The sequence below is a fragment of the Cynocephalus volans genome, chromosome 10 (assembly GCF_027409185.1).
Source record: "Cynocephalus volans isolate mCynVol1 chromosome 10, mCynVol1.pri, whole genome shotgun sequence".
In the NCBI taxonomy this organism is placed as follows: Eukaryota; Metazoa; Chordata; class Mammalia; order Dermoptera; family Cynocephalidae; genus Cynocephalus; species Cynocephalus volans.
In genome coordinates this window covers 31,687,594-31,707,846 of record NC_084469.1, presented here as the reverse complement: position 1 = coordinate 31,707,846, position 20,253 = coordinate 31,687,594, and the positions used below count along the sequence as shown (strand labels likewise).

General features: G+C 54.9%; 2 protein-coding genes across 2 annotated transcripts in view; both read right to left on the bottom strand.

Annotated features, from left to right (window-relative positions):
• The window catches only part of SPNS2 (SPNS lysolipid transporter 2, sphingosine-1-phosphate), a 36,405-nt gene extending 30,265 nt beyond the window's left edge, over nt 1-6,140 (bottom strand). The window contains exon 1 of the mRNA XM_063110183.1: nt 5,756-6,140. Within this exon, the coding sequence (XP_062966253.1) occupies nt 5,756-6,125 (370 nt within the window). The 5' untranslated portion in view covers nt 6,126-6,140. The remainder of the gene's footprint in view (nt 1-5,755) is intronic.
• Nucleotides 6,141-15,058: 8,918 nt separating this feature from the next.
• Nucleotides 15,059-20,253, bottom strand: part of SPNS3 (SPNS lysolipid transporter 3, sphingosine-1-phosphate (putative)) — a 41,655-nt gene continuing 36,460 nt past the window's right edge. The window contains 3 exon segments of the mRNA XM_063112950.1: nt 15,059-15,147; nt 16,105-16,276; nt 16,378-16,476. Of these exon segments, the coding sequence (XP_062969020.1) occupies nt 15,059-15,147; nt 16,105-16,276; nt 16,378-16,476 (360 nt within the window).

Below are 20,253 nucleotides of genomic sequence, written 5' to 3'. Positions count from 1 at the left end.
AAGGCTAGAGGCTCATTGTGTGCCCTGGTTAGGACAAAAGGAATGAACCGGCCACCATCAGAGAAGTCCTGGCATAAGCAACAGGGTCCTGTCCTTAACCTGGGCTGTCCAAACCTATCAATGCCCTTTCAACCCAGAAGGACATGTTTTGGTGTCAGCAGGGCTGGGTCAACCCAATTCTGCCACTCAGCCTGTGCCAGCTTCCTATGCATGCTGGGGTTACAGAGATAACCAGGCTTGGCCCTATGAGGTTGGAGGGAGATGGTGACCCTATACAGAGATAAGTGCTATGATGGAGGTGGAAAAAAATGCAGTAAAAAACCAGGAGTTAGGTACCTGGTTCAGCCCAGAGAATCAAAGAAAGAGAGCAGAGCACTGCCAAGACCCACCAGGGGAACCTGAGCTTGGCTGCTGCAGCTTCTGGGGAATAGACCTGGTTATCCTTTGGGAGGAAGGTGCAGGCAGAGCTGGGGACCAGCAGATAAGAGTTCCTAAGACCAAGTGCCTCACGCTACCCTAGGGAGCAAGACCATGACCACAGCAAGAGAGAAACAAAATCATCTATAACGGATTCAGGAATCAGAGAGGGTCAGAATCTGCCTCGGCTCACACAGCAAAGCTGGCAAAGCTGGCCAAGCCCGGGAGACGTTCAGGGCCCAATGCAGAGCCCAGCCCAGAAGCCTGGGGCTCAGGCCAGTGTTCTCTTGGTCTGCCTCATTCTCATCCCCCTACCCTCAAGATTTCAGGCCCCACACCGAGGCAGAAACAAAAGCCACTTCCTGAGTGGGGAAGAGAGGACAGCCTCATTCTCAGACCAGGCTGCAACCTGAAGCCCTGAGGCCTTAATCCCCCATTCAAAATTGGGAAATGGGGCCGGCCCGTGGCTCACTCGGTAGAGTGCGGTGCTGATAACACCAAGGCCATGGGTTCGGATCCCATATAGGGATGGCCGGTTGCTCACTGGCTGGATAACACCAAGGCCATGGGTTCGGATCCTATATAGGGATGGCCGGTTGCTCACTGGCTGAGCGTGGTGCTGACAACACCAAGCCAAGGGTTGAGATCCCCTTACCGGTCATCTTTTAAAAAAAAAAAAAAAAAATTGGGAAATGAAGGCACAGGCCAGGGTGGTAACTGGCCCTGGGTGCCAGAACAAGGTAGTGAGTTTCAAGGTACTTCCCCCCAACAGGTCAACTGCAAAGTGGAGGTGCTGGCAGAACCAACCCGAAGGTGCCTGAAGAGGAAGTAGGAGCAAGGGAACGGGCAGCTCTGGTTAGTCACGAGGGCACTGGCATTCCAGGCCACCCAGAAGCTCACCTGGGTGCTGACCCTGCCAGAGAGGCGCTCTAGGTGCCCCACCCTTCAGACCTCAGCTGGGGTTCCCCCCAATGCAGATGTGGCAGTGACCAGGGTGGAGCCAACCAAGGGGACAGGGCTACACGCGGGTGCAGGGCAGGGCAGAGTTTATCCTTAAGGTGGCTGTCCCTATCCACAGAGATAGCCACAGAGCTATGAGCCTGGGCCTGGCTTGACCCCTACCCACCCAGGTGACCCTGTAAAAGACCCTGGGTCTCAGTTCCCCCGTCTATCAGCTCTGGCAGACTCAAGTGGGCAGACAAAAAGAGAGCTGGGAGGAGAGGAAGCCCCTCCCTCTGCACCCTGCTCAGCTGCTCCGGGGAAGCCCCCCAGCCCTGCCAGGCCCATGTTCCCTGCAGCGTCCCTGTGCTCATCTCTCCTTCTGGGTTTGTGTTAGTGAGCGGTTGCCATGGATACCAGTCTCAGCTTCTTTGGCAGAAAAGGACTCCCCCAGGGCAGGGCTCTGCCTCTCATCACCAGCCCCCACGCCACCCAACTCCAAGTGCCCAGTCTACCATGAGCTGGGTCAAAGGGAAAGAAAATAGGTCTCAAGAAGGGAACGGGTGCACCAGAGAAGTTAGGGAAGGATCTTAGTTCTCAAATAGTCATTCACCAACCATAAACGGGACCTGGGCCAGTCCCTCCTGCTAGACCTGGTTTCAGGAGCCAAACGCTGCCACCTACACCCTCAGCTCTGCTTCCGTTTAACAGATGAAAGAACAGGAGCCTGGGGGCAGAGCTGGGAAGAGTGGGCCTGAGACCCTCTCCTGAGGGGCTCCCTCCTTTTCCTGACCTGGCGGTCACAAGTGGGTAGCTGCTGGGTTGGTAGGGACCATGGGAGCAGGAGTCACGTGCCCTAGGGGAGCTCAAACTGCTTGGGCTAAATTGAACTGAAATTCATCTGCCCAGAAGGGCTCCTGCCCTGACCAGCAGGGTCTCTGAGTTTCCGGGACAGAGCAGGGGGCATGCCCCCACCTCCACCTGAGGCTCCTGGGGCTGGAGAGAATGCTCCACTGGGGCATTCTGGCCCTATTCTGCCTGGCCATGTGACCTTAGGTAGGTGCCTTTGTTCTCTGGACGTCCCCATCTGCACAAGAGGTGAGGGAAGGGTTTAGACAAGGCTTCTAGGCTCCCTCAATTTCATCCGACTGCAGCAACGCTCAGTAAAAAAAGCAAGAGCGGGAGCCTGGCCCTACTCACCTGGTTCTGAGGCCTGCTGCCCTCAGGGGGTTCTCATGGGGAGGAGACCATAATTAACTGGATCACCGGGTGGCGCTGGGAATGGCAGGGCAGAGGCAGAAGCTACTAGAGTTCCCAGGATGGAGACCAGCCCTGGTACAAAAGGGAGGAGTTTGTAAAGGTGTCCTGAAAGGGACTGTCATAAACAGAAAAACGGGAAGGGCATCGGGCAGGGGCACAGCTTGAGCAGAGGCATAGAATAGAAAGCAGCTGACATTTGTGAAGCCCTCCTAGGAGCCTGTCCTTGTCCCAGGTGCTTTAGATACATTCTCATTTACTCCACACAACCCAGGAGGTGGAGAGGGGGAAATAATCACACAGAAGGCTCAGGTGATGTCTTCAAGGTCACACAGCTGGTAAGCTGAAGAACCTGGCCTCAAACTGACAGCAAAGCTCTAGGCCTGCACTGTCCCCTCTGGTGACCCCTAGCCACTGTGACATTGACATGAGCTGTGAATGTACAACACATACCGGATTTTGAAGACTTGGTATGAAAAACAACACTAAGTAGCCCATTAGTAACTTTTATATTGAGTACATGTTGAAATATGTTGGATACATTGGGTTAAATAAAATATTAATTAGCTGCACATATTTCTTTTACTTTTTTAGTCTGCCTACCAGAAAATTTCAAATGAATATTTGGCTTGCCTCATGTTCCTTTTGGATACAGCTGGTCTATACCATGAAAAAACAGAAATGTACAGGATGGATTTAAATGAGAGTGGGAACTTCCCCCATTCTTTGTTGGGGGAGCTGGAGCCCGATTGTGAGGTTCTCAGGGGCCAGGTGGGCGCAAACATCAAAGGTGACTGAGCGGAGGAGTGTCTGCATCCCCGCCTCTGTCCCAGCTGGGCCAGCCAGCAACAGGTGGACTCAGGCCTGGGATGAACATTCCCTTGGCCCTGGCACAAGACACATCAAACCACAGTGGTCACCATAGAGATAGTAAATATTCCTAAAAACTGAACTTGGGGACAAGGGACAGGGGGGTATGGGAGGCCTACCATAGAGAAGGCGGGGGAGCAAGGCTTATCCGGAGAGGAAATCTGTGTATGTTGTGTGCTAGTTGTGGGGCGGTGCACGGGCTCCCGCCCCAGGGCCAGGACAGGGAGTGATGCACAGCCCAGGCGGGTGTTTGCACAGGGCTTTCCGGGCCTTCCTCCCTATTGCCCCACACCCCTCTTAGCCACCACTCCCCACCCCCCAGCCCCCTTACCAATTCACCAGAAATTTCCTATCTTGTTCCCCCATTCCGATAGTCTGACTCTACGACACAAGTAAAGGTGGGGGCAGATAAGCACCAGACCTCCCTGATCCTACCCTCCCCCCCTCCTCCTGGGAGAGTCAGTTCCCATAAGAACGTCAGAGGGGTGGTCTGGGGCTGGAAAAACAAGCTGGAAAGTATGACAGCGCCACAAGCGGACCGTTCTTTCCCCAGCTGAGACAGGGTGGGAGGCCTCTTGCCAGGCAGAGGCTTACTGGTAGATCTTACACTTGCTTTGTCGTCCACTTTCTGGGACCTTGGTTCCCCTATGTGTACAAAAGCCTATTTTGCACTGATGACAGGTCCCTGACATTCTCTGACTTCTCCCCACAGGGTGGCACCTAAGCTCCCAGGTCCCAGGCAACATAGCACATACACGACAGGGGATGGTGCACTTAGGGGTGCCAAAGTAAGAATCTCTTGGGGACAGCCCGACCCAGAAACTGATGCCACTGGTACCCACTTCCAACTCCCTCCAGTGGAGGAAAGGAGAAGCAAGGGATTTTGAAAGCAGGAATGGGGGAAGGGGGAAGCCTCTGCTCTCCCATCAGAGTCCTTCCCTTCCACTTGACACAAAACTCCAAAAACTCCTTGCAACAGAGGGGGAAACCAAAGCCCAGAGAAGGGCATCTAGGTGACATGTGGTTTACACCAGGGCTCTCTTCTCTCAATCACCACAAAGTTGTCTTTAGAATCAAAATTTCTCTCTCTCTCTCTCTCTCTTTTTGTAGCTCCAGATTTTACTCAGCTGTGGTTGGGCACATTCTGGGCCACCATGCCAGGTACACAGTACTGCTCTCCTCCCACAGGGAGCCCCTACCCATGCCAGCCTAACCACAGTCCTTCCTCTCAAGACTGTGTGCCATTCCCAGCCAGGGGCAGCTCAATCTAGGGCAAGTCCCTACCCCTAGACCTCTGAGAAGTTGGGGAGGGGAGCCAGGAGAACAGAATTCCAGAACCAGGTCCATCCCCCAAAAGTCCAGGATCCACCAACTCACAAATGGGGAAACAGACCTAAACACAAGCTGAGACTGGTGGCCCAAGGTCACACACCAAGCACAATTGGGGCAAATCTGGGACTAGGACCCAGTTGTTCTATCGACCCCAATCCCATCCCCAAGGACAGGGGATGCTCAGATGAGGCCGCCCCTCTCTAGCCCCAGAGGCCTGTGCCTTACCCCAGGCCCCAAGCTCCATAGAGCAGGGGGAGGCGTCTTCAGGCCTCTAGCCAGGGCCAGCTGCAAACCGCATTCTGGGTCCCCAGGCGCCGCGGACCCGCCCCGCCCCGCCCCTCCCTCCTCAGCTCCCCGCAGCCGGGAGCCTTTGTCAGCCACGCGCTCACGCTCACACGCTCACACGCGCAAGCACACCCGCGCCGCCACGCGCGCACACCCCGGTCTCCCTGGCGCACACCCGCAAGGGGCGCGCGCACTCGCCGCACGCAGGCGGAGGGGGTGGAGGCGGTGGAGGAAGGAAGGAACTGACGGACCACGGACGGACAGACTGCCTGGGCTGGGGGAAGGGGAGGAGAGGCCGGGAAACGTGAGGCTGCGGCAGGAGGGGGCGCGGAGGCAAAAACGCAGAGAGAAGCAGAGGAGACTCTCAGAGAAGAGGACAACGGGTGGGCCGTCAAGGGCTGGCGAGGACGCGCGGGCTGCCCCAGGGGCGGGGACTCCTCCGACCCCTAGCCCTGGGGGGTGGATGGGGGGAGGGTGGGGGCTCTGGCTTGTACCCATGGAGCACGGAGGCATCAGTTGCCCAGTTGTGCCTGAGCAGAGGGTCCTTAGGGACCCCACGTAGGGCTTGTTATATAGGGATCTGAGACCAAGAGCTCCCTGGGGTACCTCGGGACGGGGGGTCCTGGTCGTCGGGCTGGATGGGGCACTCGCTCACCTGCCACGGTGTACCTGTCCAGGTAGTTGAGCACGTTGCCCAAGCTGAGGATGGCGGCGGCTGCCCCCCTCCCACGGCCCAAGCTGGCCGGTTTGGGCTGCTGCGCGCCGGGGCCCTTGGCAGCGGTTGCGCGGCCGGGGGTGCCAGGGGTGCTGGGGGGTCCGGACGGGGCCCGTCTCACGCTGCCCGACAGGGTCTGCACCTCATCGTCGGCGGCCGTGACTCCAGCGCCGCCCGCGCCCCGCGCCCCGCAGCAACCGCTACCGCCAGCCCCTCGCTGCGCCCCTCGGCGCCGGCGCCGCCGCTCCGCGTCCGCCTCCTCCTCCTCCGCGCCGCCCGCCGCCGCCGAGGCGCATTCCAGGCACATCATGCCAGCCGTGATCGGGGCGGCGGGGGGCGCGGGGGGCGCGGGGCCCAGCCCCGGCCCGCTCAGTGCGTGCGTGCGCCGCGGAGCCGCCGCTGCACCATCCCGGCCGGGCCCCGTCGGCTCCTGCGCTCCGACCCCGGCTGCGGCTCTGCCACCTTTCAGCCGCTGCGCTGCCGTCGCCCGCTCGACTCTGACAGCTGCGGCCCGGCCCCGCCCACCAGGCCCGCGCCCAATCAGCTCCAGGCTCGGACCACAGCCCCGCCCCGCACGTGCTGCCCCGGCGGGTAGCGGGGGGCCTGGGCCGCAGAGCCCCTCCCGCCCGACGGGGGCGCAGTCACGCTGGAGCCGCGCGGCCGCGGAAGCCCGCTAGGACCCGGAGGGGGCGTGCGCGCAGCTGCGGAGCTGGGAGTGGAGTGCGGGAAGCAGGATTCCTCAGCACCTACTCAGTCCTCTCCACCCAGTCCCTAGCACGGCAGTGGACTCCTGGCAGAGACCCCGAGAGAGGGCTGAGGGCTTGAGCCAAGGGTATTTGGACAACCTGGAGGAAGGGGTCTCAGATGGTTAAGTGAGGGGCGCCTGTTGGAGAACCTATAGCTCCGACGGCAGCTCACACGCCCTGATTTAATCAGTTCAGGTAGGGCGGCGTAAAAACCAAAAAGCGTGATTGGTGGGGGCTTGGCCCAGGACCCAAACCTCCACGTGGAAGGCGGTGTCGCACCTCCCCGGGGAAACCTGGATCCAACCCTCAACCTACCTCTTGGCTCTTTCTTTTGTAGGCACCCAGACCCTACCGGTGCTCCACAGTGTGACAGCCGCTGGCAGGGACAGCCAGGGCTCTGTCTGGGGCCCAAGAGAAACAGGACGTTAAGAAGGGCCTCCTCTCTTGAGGGTACCACATCCCCAAACTTCAGACTTCCAACTGTGTGCTAGGGAGGGCACAGAGCCCTCAGTGGAAGACAGGAGGCTGCGTCCTAGCCCAGCGCTGCTTGGTGTGTGGCATGACCCTGGACAAGACCCCTACTCTCTCTGGGTCTCAGTTTCTCTATCTGGAAGTAGACAGGAGCATGGAATTCAGTCAATCTGGAAGTCTGAGTGGTCACTCCGCCTGTGGAGGTGGGGTTCCTTCTGCGGAGAGTGGTTGGGTGGCTTCTGTGCTCAGGACGGCCATCACTATCTCAGAGGTGCTATGGTTCTGTGACAACTCCCCCCCACACACAGACACACACACACATACGCACCGTCTTCCCCTGTTCCTCTCTTTGGGGCTTTGATTGAAATTAAAGTCTGTACAAAGTGCAGAGGACAGAATGTTAGAACTAAACAGACCCCCAGAAAACAGATAATGATTAACCGTGTTTCACAGACATGTCCCAGGGTACGGAAGTCACCCCATCAGGCACATGCAGCTAGTCAGTGGCAGGGTTGGAGCTGATGCTGACCCGGGGTTCTGACAGCATCCTTTTGGGCTGGGAGCTCACTTCCCACTGCGGGCTGCTCCAGACCCCACGTCCACAGGCAGGTGCATCTCACGAAAGTGTTGGCCACAGTGAGTCATGGCATAGCCACGGGTGACACAGCACAAGGCACACTCCCCCCCCCCCCCCCCGTCTCTTATGAGCAGAGTTAATCCCCAAGCTGGTGTTTCTTGGCGCCTTCGGGGTGTATTTTAAATTCTGCGAAGTGACTAAAAATATGCTTCAGTGTGTTGCGTATGAATGACTGTCACGGGAGGGTTAGGAAAACAGATTTCATTCTGAAAGTTGCCTGCTGCCTCTTTCCAGCTTGCTGAGCTCAGGTCTGCAAAGTAGGATGGAGGAAGTTCCACTGGGTAGCCTGGGATGACAGGTGATTAACAGGCAAGGACAGACCTAGGAGTTCCATGTGGCTTCAACTGGACCCAGGCTATGATCCTTGTAACCGCGTAATGGTGCCAGCTAGAGGACAGTGTCCAGCTGTGGATGGTGCCCAGCTGTGGAACTGTATCCAGCTGTGAAGGAGGCACATCATGGCTCTAAGCCCAACCCCAACATCACTTCTCCACTCCCCAAAACTCCTCATCCTTTCAGCCACAGTCCTGTCCAAGGGACAGTATTAGCCCTTGACCAGAAAAGGGAGCATTCTCTTTGCACAGCCCTCCCTTTCTATGTGGTGTCGATCATAATCCCGAATGTTGAAATCCCAAAAGATCAAAATCCCAAAAATATAGTTCTGGAAAAAATAATTTTAAAAATTGTTTAAAAGACATTCACTTACATTTCTAAAAGGGGATTTACTTGAGAAATATATAAAAACAAAACAGAATGCTTCTTATACCACTTTACACAATTAAATAGGCAATAATAACACGTAATTTTGCAAGGATAAACACTCAGGTATAACAGCAACAGTTGTGTGGGTATAATCGTTACAAGAAGATGAACTGTATTCATAAAGAAATAAGTCAAAAAGTGAAATGTATAAACTCATATCATTATGTTTGGTAATTGTGTGCAGCCAGTTTTAAAGCTGCAGTCATCTGAAATACCATGACAGACAATCGAAGTCTTTAGATGAGTTTGATCAAAAACCACTATGGGTCACCACCACATATACAGTCACCCAAAGAGCTGAGATCTCAAGAAAGTTTATCTTTCACAAATGCAGATGTACAAAAAAGACATCTCTTCATTTATGGAGGAAGTTTCAAGGTTTTTATGTAAATGCACAATGCTTACAGACAAAAATCAACTTTATGATAATGCACTTTTTGTGGAGTCAAATTTGCAAAGAATGCATCTTCTTAAATCATATTTAATATCCAAATAAAGATAATGACAAGGTAATAGTTCTGCCTAACATGACGCAACTATCCTGCATACAACCCCAAACACACTAATGCCTTCCCCAGAATTTGGCTTTCAACATTTGGGATTTCAATATTTTGATGGTGATTTGGGGGATTTCAACATTCAGGATTATGACATTTGGGACTGTGTTTTGGGATTATGGTCCAAAACCCCTTTTACCAGTGGGCAGGTCCCAGAGCAGGGGAAGAGGGTGGAGTTTTGAGCCTTTCAAACTTGGGGGGACCTCTGAGGCACCACCAAGCAAGGCAGCCATTCCCACTGTGTGGGTTTTGCCAGGGTTTTAACTCAGAGACAATCCCTAGAGTACGTCCTTGTGTGAAATAAGGGGCCACCAAAGGCAGGGTGATGGGGAGGACAATAAGCCCTTTCTGGCTGTGGCCCTGGGCAAACCACAGTGGCCTTCTGAGGACCTCCAGCAGCATCATGGGGCCATCAGCCATAGGACTGTTAGGTTTGTTATCTTCATCTTGCCAATGAGGAAACTGAATTCCAGGGAAGAGAAGTAATTTGCTCAAGGTCACATACCCAGTAAATGATGGAGCTTAAACTAAACCCAGGTGTGTGACTTCCTCCTAATCCAGCGCTTCCTCTATTGCCCCACAATGCTGCTCTCAGCTTCTGCAGGACTCAGTTTCCTAATCAGCATAATGGGAGGCTGAACTCAGTGATGGCTAAAGGGCCTTCCAATACCCATTCATTAGGTCTAGACCATAACTTTGAAACTAATGGGGCACAGGACATTTGTGGCCATTTATTCCAAGGGCAAGTGTATATGGGAAATAATGGGGTAAATACAGAGAATTACATTTCCTTTCTGAGGGACCTTTCAGAGCCTTTGCTCTGAAAGTGTTTACAGAGTGCACACTGTGAGTCTCTCAGAGGGAGGTATAGACTGCCATGTTCCCATGTGCCTTTGACAACAGATCATCTTGTAAGACTAGAGCTCTGCAGAACACACTCTGAGAAACAGTGGCCTAGAATGTACTAGCCCCCCAAAGCTGATCGTCGGGAGTTCAGTCCTCTCCCCTCTGCTCATCCTCTTGCGTGGGAGTGTCACCAGGGCTTGGGCCTCAGTCACTTTCGTTTTCACTTGGCATATTGTCCCTGGCAGCCTCTCACCCATGCCTTGGCTTTCAATAATCATCCACATGCTCATGACCCCAAAACCTCCATCTGTAGACAAGGCCTCATCTCCAAGCACTAGATCCATATGCAGCTTCCTGCACATCCCCCTTAGGTATCCCACAGGCACCTTAAGCTCAGCACATCCAAAACTGAATTCATCATCTTTCCCCCAACCCATTGCCAATTATCTCTTGACAAATAGTACCATCATCCACATTGTCACCAAGCAGGAAAACTGGGAGCCACATGGACTCCTTCACTCTCAACTCCCACACCTAGGGTGTGTTGATTTTTTTCTCTTTACTATTCCCCAATACCCCATTGCCTACTGACTTAGCTCAAACCTCTCTATGTCTAATTTGGACCCTTGTAAAGCTCAACACCACCTGCTGCAACATCCTCCTCCAGTCTTTTCCACATATTGCTTGCCAGCAACTTTCTAAACCACACATATGACTCCACCACTGCCTTACACTGCCTTACAAAACCTTTCCATAGCTCCCCACTGTCTATAGAATTAAAAATGTCTAAGTTCCTTAACATGATCTCAAGACCTTTCACAACCCTTAACAATCTCCAGCCTCAAATCCTACTACCCATCTCTCAAAATTACCCTCCACCACACTATGCATGGAGCTCCCTGAAATCACTTACAATTATTATACTTCCTGGAGCCTCGGGGAGTGGCAAGAATTGGGACATTTGTCCATAGTCCCTTCCCTCTCCTCAACAGAAAAGCCTTTGTCCTACTAATGCAATGTCATTCAGGACCACGGAGAGCATCACATGAGCAACCCCCTCCCGGACCCTTTAGTCATTCTTGCCTATGCTGCCTACCTAGCTCTCTCTTGCCACATGTCCTTTAGAAACCCAACATAGACATAACTTCCTCCAGGAAGCCTTCCTTGACCCACCTGAACAACTGGTCATTTCCTCCTCTGAGCTATTGAGTAGCCTGTATATCCCTCCATCACATATAACTCGTTATGCTGATACGTTTGTACAGGAATCCACCACCGCCACCACCAACAGACTGTGAGCCTTGAGGGCCCATACCTTGTCTGATTCATCTCTTTGATCCAGAACAGAGGGGGTGCTCAGAGAATGTTTGTTGATTGAATGAGTAAATGACATATAGCAGGTGCTCAGGAAATGTGTGTTGATTTGCATCATGTGTCTGTTGTTCTGAGTGACTCAGACACCATCCAGATTCCTCTCCTGGCCCCTCTAGAAAAGGCATCTTCTCCCTGATTGACTCCACCCTCATTAGTCTCCACCTGCCGTTTGCCTCCACCCTTTGATTAGCCTTCCCCGCATGTTACCACCCACGGGTGAGGAGAAGGCACTTCCTCTCTGCTCCTGCTGTTGCCAAGCTGAGGACATGTTGGAGCCCCCACCTCCACCCCCAGCCTGGGCCTGCCTCATGAGTTTTGCTCAGAACGCTTCGTCTCTGCCTCTTTCTCCTGTTCAGAACAGATGGCTCTGAGTCCCCACTAACAGAGAAGTTCCTGTACTGTCATTTGAACATTTTTAACACTTTCTAAATTATGGAAGCTTTAGTTTCCTTTGATCATGGACTCAGGCTACTAGAAATGAAGAATCCTTGGAATGACATTGAGTCAAGCCCCTTCCCCATCCCATGGAGAGCCTGTATCTTAGAGAGGGCCAGTGGCCTGCCCAAAATCATTGTAGTGGACACTGTCCTTGTTTTTGGTTTTTTCATGTGTTTTTTATTTCATTGCTATTTTGTTTTGATTCTCGGAATTTATTCCCCTTTCTAACAGCACCCTGGTTTCCTGGTCTTAAGATCAAGGAATGGACATAGGATCCATGCTAGCCCAACTGGACTTCCTGCCCATGGCTTCAGATCTTAAGTAGGGTGGCAAAAAATGTCTGGAGCTCTGGCAAAGACCCCCCAAATTGGATGGCCCGGGAACCCTGGCTCATGACTCTCCAACCTTCCCATTAATCTGTGAGCTCCTGATATGATTCCAATAAATCCCTTTCCTGCTTAAGGTAGTCAGTCCCTTTCTGTTGCCTACAACCCCATAGCCCAAACTGATATTATCACACAGAAGGAGCACATGAAGTCACACACCACTCTGTGCTGGGATAAAGGATGGCTCCAGCAACCTCTGGCTGCCTCCTGCCAGCTCTGACTTTAGAGGCTGTATTAGATCAAGCAACCTCACAAGCCCATCCCAGACACGGAGGAAAGTCAAATGTTCCAGAGAATGAAATAGAGAGACTGATGTCTGGTGTTGCAGGGGAAAAGCCAAGGTTGGGGTGCAGAAATCTAGATGTGCATGCTCAACCCCCACCCCCAAACCTTCGGTCAGAGTAAAAGGAGAGCTTTGATCAATACTCTGCAAACACCCTCACGTGCTCACGCACCAACATAGAAATGAGAATGCACAGGCACACCTGCAGGCCAGGGTGACACCTGGGAGCTGGAATGCAGCAAGTGTCTGGGAAGCATAATTAACACATGAAGAGAGCGGGGTCAGGCTTGAGGATTTGTCCTGCTGAGCAGCATTTTCTCTCCTGTTAACATTCCCAACAAACAAGTCCAGGGCATTAGTGACTGGGATTACCCAACACATGCCCTTCAGACTGGGAAGAAGGGTTCCATTTACCTCCACTCCAGCCTGAGTGGCCAGGCTCTCCTAGGCTCTCGTAGACCTACACCTGCAACCTCAGGCACTGTGACTGGCCCCAAAGAGGTGGACGGTGGGAGCTGAGTAAAGAAAGCTGAGCCCCAGGTTGGCTGCAGAGGAGATATTGGTCTCTGTCACTGCCAGCATCCACCAGTACCAGAGCTCCCACCCTGCCCAAAACCACTCTGGACAATATCCTCCTGTAAAGTCCTGGCTAGGCATCTTGTGTAACTCAGTCCTGGGAAGCAACACCTTGCCCCACCCAGCAACCTAAATATCAGAATGCACTTGAGTCAGAAAAAACTACCCTGGATTATAGGATTAAAGCCTCTGCTCCTCAGCTGGCATCTGAAGCCCCTCTGGTTTCAGCCAATCTCTCCCCCCACCCCCCAACATCACACACACACACCCTCCTCTCCAGCCACGCCACACCCATTCATGATTCATTTCATACCTCCTGCCCCAGCCCCCTGCACCTTTGCCTTCCCCATACCTCCTGCTGTTTACCAGCTCCAAAGCCACCTCCTCAAAGGCTTCTGAGGGATGTCATCCCTTCCTCTGCCCATAGATCTGCCTCAAGGGGCCTAGCCCAGTGTTCCCTGTCCTGCCTTCACTGGCCATGAGGTCCAAGAACAGGGTTGGATTCTAATTCACCACTGACACCCTGAGGACCATCCACTGATACCAAGACATGCTTATGGAATTGGTATGAATGAGGTTTCTGATCTTGCTCCTCAGCTACTGGACTCGGGTGGGGGAGTGGGGGTGGCTGATACGCTTACTCTTGGACAACCCTCGCCCATATTCTGGGAGTTGAGCCTCATGGGCTATCTCCCCAGGGATGTAGGGTGGAAGGTCCAGACCCTGGAGCTGAGCTTCTCTGGGTCTAGATGCAGCCTGTGAGGATCACATGAGGCCTGGTCTCAAAAAGCCACATTCAACACACCTCTCGAATACAGCTGGGGAGTCAGCAACTCTGAGAGGGACAGGAAGTGGCCCAGGTCACACAGCCAGTGAATGCTGAGAGGGACCATGGGGTCCCAGCTTCAGCCCAGACTGGCTGCTGCCTTCCCAGGAGAAACCAAATACCCTCCCAAGATCTTTTTCCGGGTAACTTCAGAGGCAACCCATTTCAGGAGCTCCAAGTGTCGAGGGTGGAGCTGGTGAGCATGGTGATGCCAGCTCTTGAGGGAGGGCTGACACTGGGGGACAGGGGGAGGCTGAGCCAATAGTACAGCTCCTGGGGCTTCTTGCAGCCAGCAATGCAGGACATGGGGGATGCCACAGGAAACAGGGGTGGAGCAAGCCAGGGGCAGGTGCGTGCAAGAGTCTGGGTCACTGTTCTGCCCCAGTCTCCAGGAGACAGGCACAGCCTGGCACAGCAGAGGTGGCCATCAACAAGTGAGCAAGTCATCGCCTGGCTGGGCACTGGGGAGGGGAGAGAAGCTCAGGCTCATGGGCGGAAGGAACATGCCTCCCACCGCTGCCCGCCTGGTAGCTGTTGATCTCCTGCAGGGCCTGCTGAGCCCAGCTGCTCTGAACCTAGCAGCAAGTGAGGGTCCAACAGAGCCAGCCCTCCCCATGGTAACAGGGTGGGATTGGAGGGTGTAGAGCAGGGCCACGTGAGCCCCCAGCGTGGTTCTTGGAGCCACTGCGTGTGTCTGCGCAGGTCCAGGTGCTCCTATGTGTGGTTGCCTGGAACTTGGAGCCACACCCCCCCACCAGAATCCAAGCGGAAACCATTTCGAAGACCACTCCCTCAGACCCCACCTTTTGTTCAGAGGGTGAATTCATTCAGATGGGTGTCCTGTGCCTTCATGAGCTTGCAGACCAGGAAGCTGGGTCAGAGTGGGAGGTCCAAGATGGAGACAGGCACCTGGAGATCTTCACTGAGCAGCCCCTCAGTTTCCCATCTTTAGGGGCAGCCCTGCATCCTTGAGGACTGCCTACCTCATCCTCTCCCCTGCCCCCTCCCAGCAGAGGCACAGAGAAGCTATAAGTAACAGGATTGTCTAAAAGCCTGAGATCCATGGGCTTTGTACTGGTCACATTTTAATCAGAGCCTGTCAGCAGCCAGGCTGGGGACCCCCGGCTGGAGCGGCCTTGTGCTGGGTGCAGGCTCAGGCCCAGGCCTCCCACAGAGGGTGCTGACAGCTCAATTCCCAGCCCAGCCACCGGGCCCTGCCAGCTCTCTAGCTGGGAGCGAAGAAGTGGCAGGTGCAGCTCACCCAGGGCCCCTGAGCCACAGCCAAGGAGGGGCAGAGGCACTGTCACTGTGGTGGCCAAAAGGAGGGTGCAGGCAGGGGGCTCAGGGGTCCTCTGTGGAGGCACCCATGCCAGAAAGCAGGCTTTGGTTCTCCATGTCCTTGCTGTCCATGTCCTTGTTGTCCAGGGTCCCTGCAGGAGGAAAGAAACTCAGACAACCCCAAAGGAGGCAGAAGGTACTTTGGGACGAGGCCTGGGCACAGTCTGTCAGGAAATCCTCTAGGTTCTGTCTGCAAAATAAATTCCAGATCCAACCCCTTCTCACCAGCTTCAATGTCACCATGGTCTTAGCACCATACTCTCCCCTGCATGGTCACAGAGGTTCCTATGGCCCCTGGGCCTCAACATTGACCCTTCTAGAATCTGTCCTCCACACAGCAGCCAGAGTGATGCTTCTACAAGTAAATCAGACTGCCGTGGGGCTCCTCCACTGGCAACCCCACAGCAGCTCCCACCACACTCAGAGTTAAGGCCAAAGTTGTACAAGCACCTCCCCCTGCTCCCCATGCTCTGGCCCTGTTACTGCTGCCCTCATCCCTATCACAGTCCCCTTCCTCCTGCTGCTGCCACACTGGCCTCCTTGCCAGTCATAAAACACATCAGGTACATCCCCACCTCAGGGCCTTTGTACTAGCTGCTCCCACCGTCTAGAGCACCTTCCACCAGACAGCTGCACGGTTGACTCCCTCACTTCCTCCAAATCTTTGCTCCAATGTCATCTGTGCAGTGAGGATCTCCCTGACCCCCTATCGAAAACTGCAACCTGCCCCCACCTGTCCCCCCACCCACCCCCTTTTCAGCTTTATGTCTCTCCATAGCATCTATCACCTCAAACACACTATGTCTTTCACTTTTTCTGTTTCTGGTTTGTCTCCCCAAGTAAAGTGTCAGCTTCCTGAGGGCTTGGACTTGGGCTAATTCGTTCACTTCCCAGCATCTGCAACTTTGCCTGGCACATAGCAGGGTTATAATAAATAATTTGGAATAAATGAACAAACAAACTGGCCAGGGGCTCAGAGGGTGGCTGGTGCTCCCTGCCACTATGGTGTTTATCCCTGAGCCTGGCACGGACGCAAGGGGTGGGGGTACCTGCGCCAGGCTGCCGGGCCTGGGCCTGGTCCCGCTCCAGAGACAGTGCAGTCAGCAGGAAGCAGCCGCCACCCAGGACGATGACAAAGGCGCCGCACAGAAAGCTCTGTTGCAGGCTGAGGAAGCGCTGCAGATAGGAGTCAGGGCGCCCGGCCCGCAGGGCGCTAGAAATCTGCAGATAGAGTCAGGGTATGCCAGGCCTGCCTCCAGGCCTCAGCAAGTACAGCGCCACCCCCAGACCATCCCCACCCCACACACTCAGGCACGCCTTACAAGTCCAGTGAGGTAGGGGCTGCCAGCATCTCCCAGCATGTGGCCCACTGTGATCTGAAGCGCCTCTGCTGTCCCCCGGCACCTGGGCACCACCACGGACTGCAAAACACAGGAGCATCAGGGGAGCTTCCCAAGCAAGGGCACCCACTTCCAGTTCTCCCCCTGCCAAGGACCTGCCTGGAGGTGTGATAGGCTGGCCAGGAGAGTGGGACAGGAGGGTGCCAATACCTCAAGGCCTGAAGCCCCAGCCCAGAACACCTGGCCCATCTGAGACCCATGAAGCTTCCCCTTTGTCCCGGGAGGGGGTTGCTAAGGCCCCTGGTCAGGGCCAACCCTCTTGAGAGTTTGTTCTTGACTGTGCAGGGACCGGGGCTGGGGCATCCCAGCTCAGGGGCCCAGGAGGCAGCAGTGCAGGCCGCGGGGGGCAGTGTGGGTGCACAGCCAGGCGTCTGCAGGTGCAGGCAGTTGGGCCAGGGGTGGTAGGAGTGCTCCGTCCTAGTCTCAGGAACTTCAAGCCCCATTGGGCGAAGACCAAAGCTAGCCTTGCTTGAAAGGCTCACATGACTCCATGGAAGAGGGTGAGGAGGTTAAGAGTGTGAATTCTGGAGTCGGACTGTCTGGGTTCCAATCCCAGACCCCCCACCCACTAGCTGTGACCTTGGGCAAGTCGCTTCACTTGTCTGTGCCTCAGTCTCCTAACCCCCAAATGGGGATAATAGTAATAGTACCTGCATCAAGGGTTATGTTCGTGGTCATTATTCATCTGGTACCCAGAGGTTTCATACGGACATCAGACCAAAATAACACCCTGGAGGCAAAATGCTTCTGGGAACTTGAACATGCGGTGCTTCTGGGTGGCATGGCTTCCCCTCTCTGGTCCAGCTGGAGCACCTCTATTTGTCATTTAGGACTTACCCCTGGGTCACCTCCTCGGTGAAGCCCTCTCAGAGCTCAAGTACCTGCCCTGAGCTCCCTCAGCCCCCATGCACACCCCCACCTGAACACATGTCACCCCGAACTGGGAGAGGTCCTTTCTTTGCCCACCTCTCCTCATATTCTCTTTTCTGTGTAGACAGCAAAGCCCCTGTCTGATTTCTCTTGGGGTCCCTGGAGTACAGCAAGACACAAGACACAGAGGAGACCAACTAAAAGTTTGCCAACCAAATAAATCAGGTAGAACCATCTGGAAGACTGGTCCCAGGGGAAACCCTGCCAGAACTCAGGGCTGCAGCAGGGGGAAGGAGGCGGGGGTTAGAGCAGAGACCACACAGTCACACGGTCCCAATAGGACAGTCACAGGGGAGCTTCCCACCCCAGAACCTTATCCCCAAGGCCTAGGGGTCCATAATCTGAGACTATCAGAGAATAATAATGATGACCAGAACAATCATTGCTAACATTTACCGAATGCTTCCTGTCTGCATCTTATATGTCAACTCAAACAACCTGTGAGGGAGATACAATTATTACCCGCATTTTACAGATGAGAAAAATCTCCACACGGAGGTAAGTAATTTGCCCAGAGTCACCCGGCCAGGAAATAACGGGGCTGAGGCTGGATCCCAGGCCTTCTCCCGCCAGGGCCTGGCCTTTTGACCACTGTGCTCTTGTGGACAAGGAGGAGCTGGCATTTCCAGCAATAATGATGTGTTTCTTATAGAACATTTAGAAAACGAAAAGAAAGATAAAGAGGACAAGTGGGTTTGCAGCCCTGCAAACAGGTAGTAGAGACTAGTAGTAACTGACAGAGAGACTGGGAAGGGCATGCCAGGCAGGGGACGGTGGCAGCAAAGGTGTGGACACATGAGTCCAGGGACACAGTCTCTGGATTCCAGAACCCCGAGGACAGACGCAGGGGGTCTGGTGAGAGGGGCCTTGTGGGGGGAGCAGGACAGAGAGGCAGGAGTCACTGCAGGTGACTGGCCCAGCCCAGGGTCACTGGCATTGAGCCACTCTGTCCAGGTGGTGAGAGAAGATGGGCCTCCTGCCCATCATTGGAATCCGCCAACAGGCTGAGAAGGAACTGACCACAGCTCTGCACCTTCCACAAGGACTTCCTTCTCACCCCATAATTATGTGATTACTCACTGGTGGTTCTGGAGAGACAGGCAAAGCTTCCTGGAGGGAGGGCCCTGAGTGTCCAAAAAGGTTCACGTGGGAGCTGGGGCTGCTTGGAACCACAGAATAAGGTACAGGCAAGCTGGCCCCTTCCTCCCCACCTGCTAGGCCGTGACCAGCTACTGCTGCCAGGGGTGGGAGAGCAGGTCTCCCCCAACCTGCTCTGCGTCCCCATTGTCTCCATACAGCCAGGGGCCAAGGCTGGGCTCAGCAGCAGCTGGAGAGCCCAGGGGATAATTTTAGAAATAAGAGGCTTTGGGTTCCCCAAAATCCAGGCTGGCTCTGTTTGAGACAAAAACACCTCTGTTTTTGGCTCTCCTTTCTTAGAAGAGCTGCTCCCTTTATAGCCCAGGGCAAAACCAGCACCAACCAAGGGCTTGCAGAAAGTCAGAGCAGCAACCACGAGGTGCAGACGCCCTGGTGGCCTGCTTCCCTCATTCCCCACTCAGCCCTCGCACCCAGACGACCTTCAGAGGGTGAGTGGGATGAGTAAGTTGTCATCCCCCTGGGGGCAGAGGCCAGCAGGAAAGTACTGAGACATGGGGCAGAGGGAGAACAGGGAGGTGACAATCCTCCAGGGGAGTTTAGGAAAATCTGCTGCGGAGGTGGGAGATGAGCCTGGGGGCTGGATTCCAGAACCCCAGAGGACAGACCTGGGAGAGAGGGACTGAGCACACCTCCTGCTCTACTCCCCACGTGGGGGGTAGGCGAGCTGGCTCTGGGCCACCCCAGTGGGGCCCAGGCAGACAGCAGGGTTGGGAAGGAGCTAGAGATCCCAGGAGTAGGTTTGGGGAAGCAGCCTGGGGAGGCAGAGACATAATCTCAAGCCTTCCAGGGAGAAGGACCCATCGAGCCCTCCCAGCCCGGGGGAGGTTGCCAGAAGAGGCTCTTGGCTGTGACTGAGCCAGATCATTTTCATCAACAGAAAGTCCCCCAGGAGGCAGGGGCTGCCCACGTGCAGAGAGTGAGCTCCCCATCAGAGGGGTATGTGAGCAAGGGGTGGGCAGGGTTTGCAAAGGATTCACAGACTGGGGAGCTGGCTGCACTAGAGCAGTGTTCTCAAAGTGTACTCTGAGGAACACTGTATCAAGATCCCTGGACCCCATCACAGACCCACTGGATCTGACTCTGAAAACAGAGGACCTGGAATCCAGATTTGTAACAAGCTCCCCCAAACCTGATTCTTATGCACAATGAAGTTTGAGAGCCAGGGGACTACAGGGCCCCTGAGGCCCCTTCTCCAGGGAGAATCTGCTCCCCTCGCTCTGTGCTCCTGTATACACACACCCAGGGCCCCCTAACTCCCTGGGCCCCTGCCTCAGGAGCAAGCGCAGGCCGGCGAAGGGGACCTTCCTCCACTTCCTGCCACACACCCATCCCCACACACTTCCTCCCTGTGCTCTGCTGGAGGCTACTTCCTCCTCCAGCCCTGGATCCCACCCCCTGCTCACTGCCCCCTCCCCAGGGGCCCCCTCTCTGCACCCCTTCTCCCCTCCCTGTCCCATAGAGGCTGCTCTGAAAAGCAAGGCCAGCTCCTGTGATCTGCCAGCCCCAGCTGCCACTCTCTCTCCTCGTCAGCTCAGCTCCTTGAGGGGGCTGTCTGCACTCCTGGTCCACCTCCCCATCCCTCCTCATCCTGCTCCAAGCTGGCCCTGCCCCTCCACTCCACAGACCGTCCCTGCCACCTGCCCACTGCCTGCACTGGACCCTGAGACCCCTCCCTCCTTGAGCCTTTCTCTGCCGGGGCAACAGCAACAC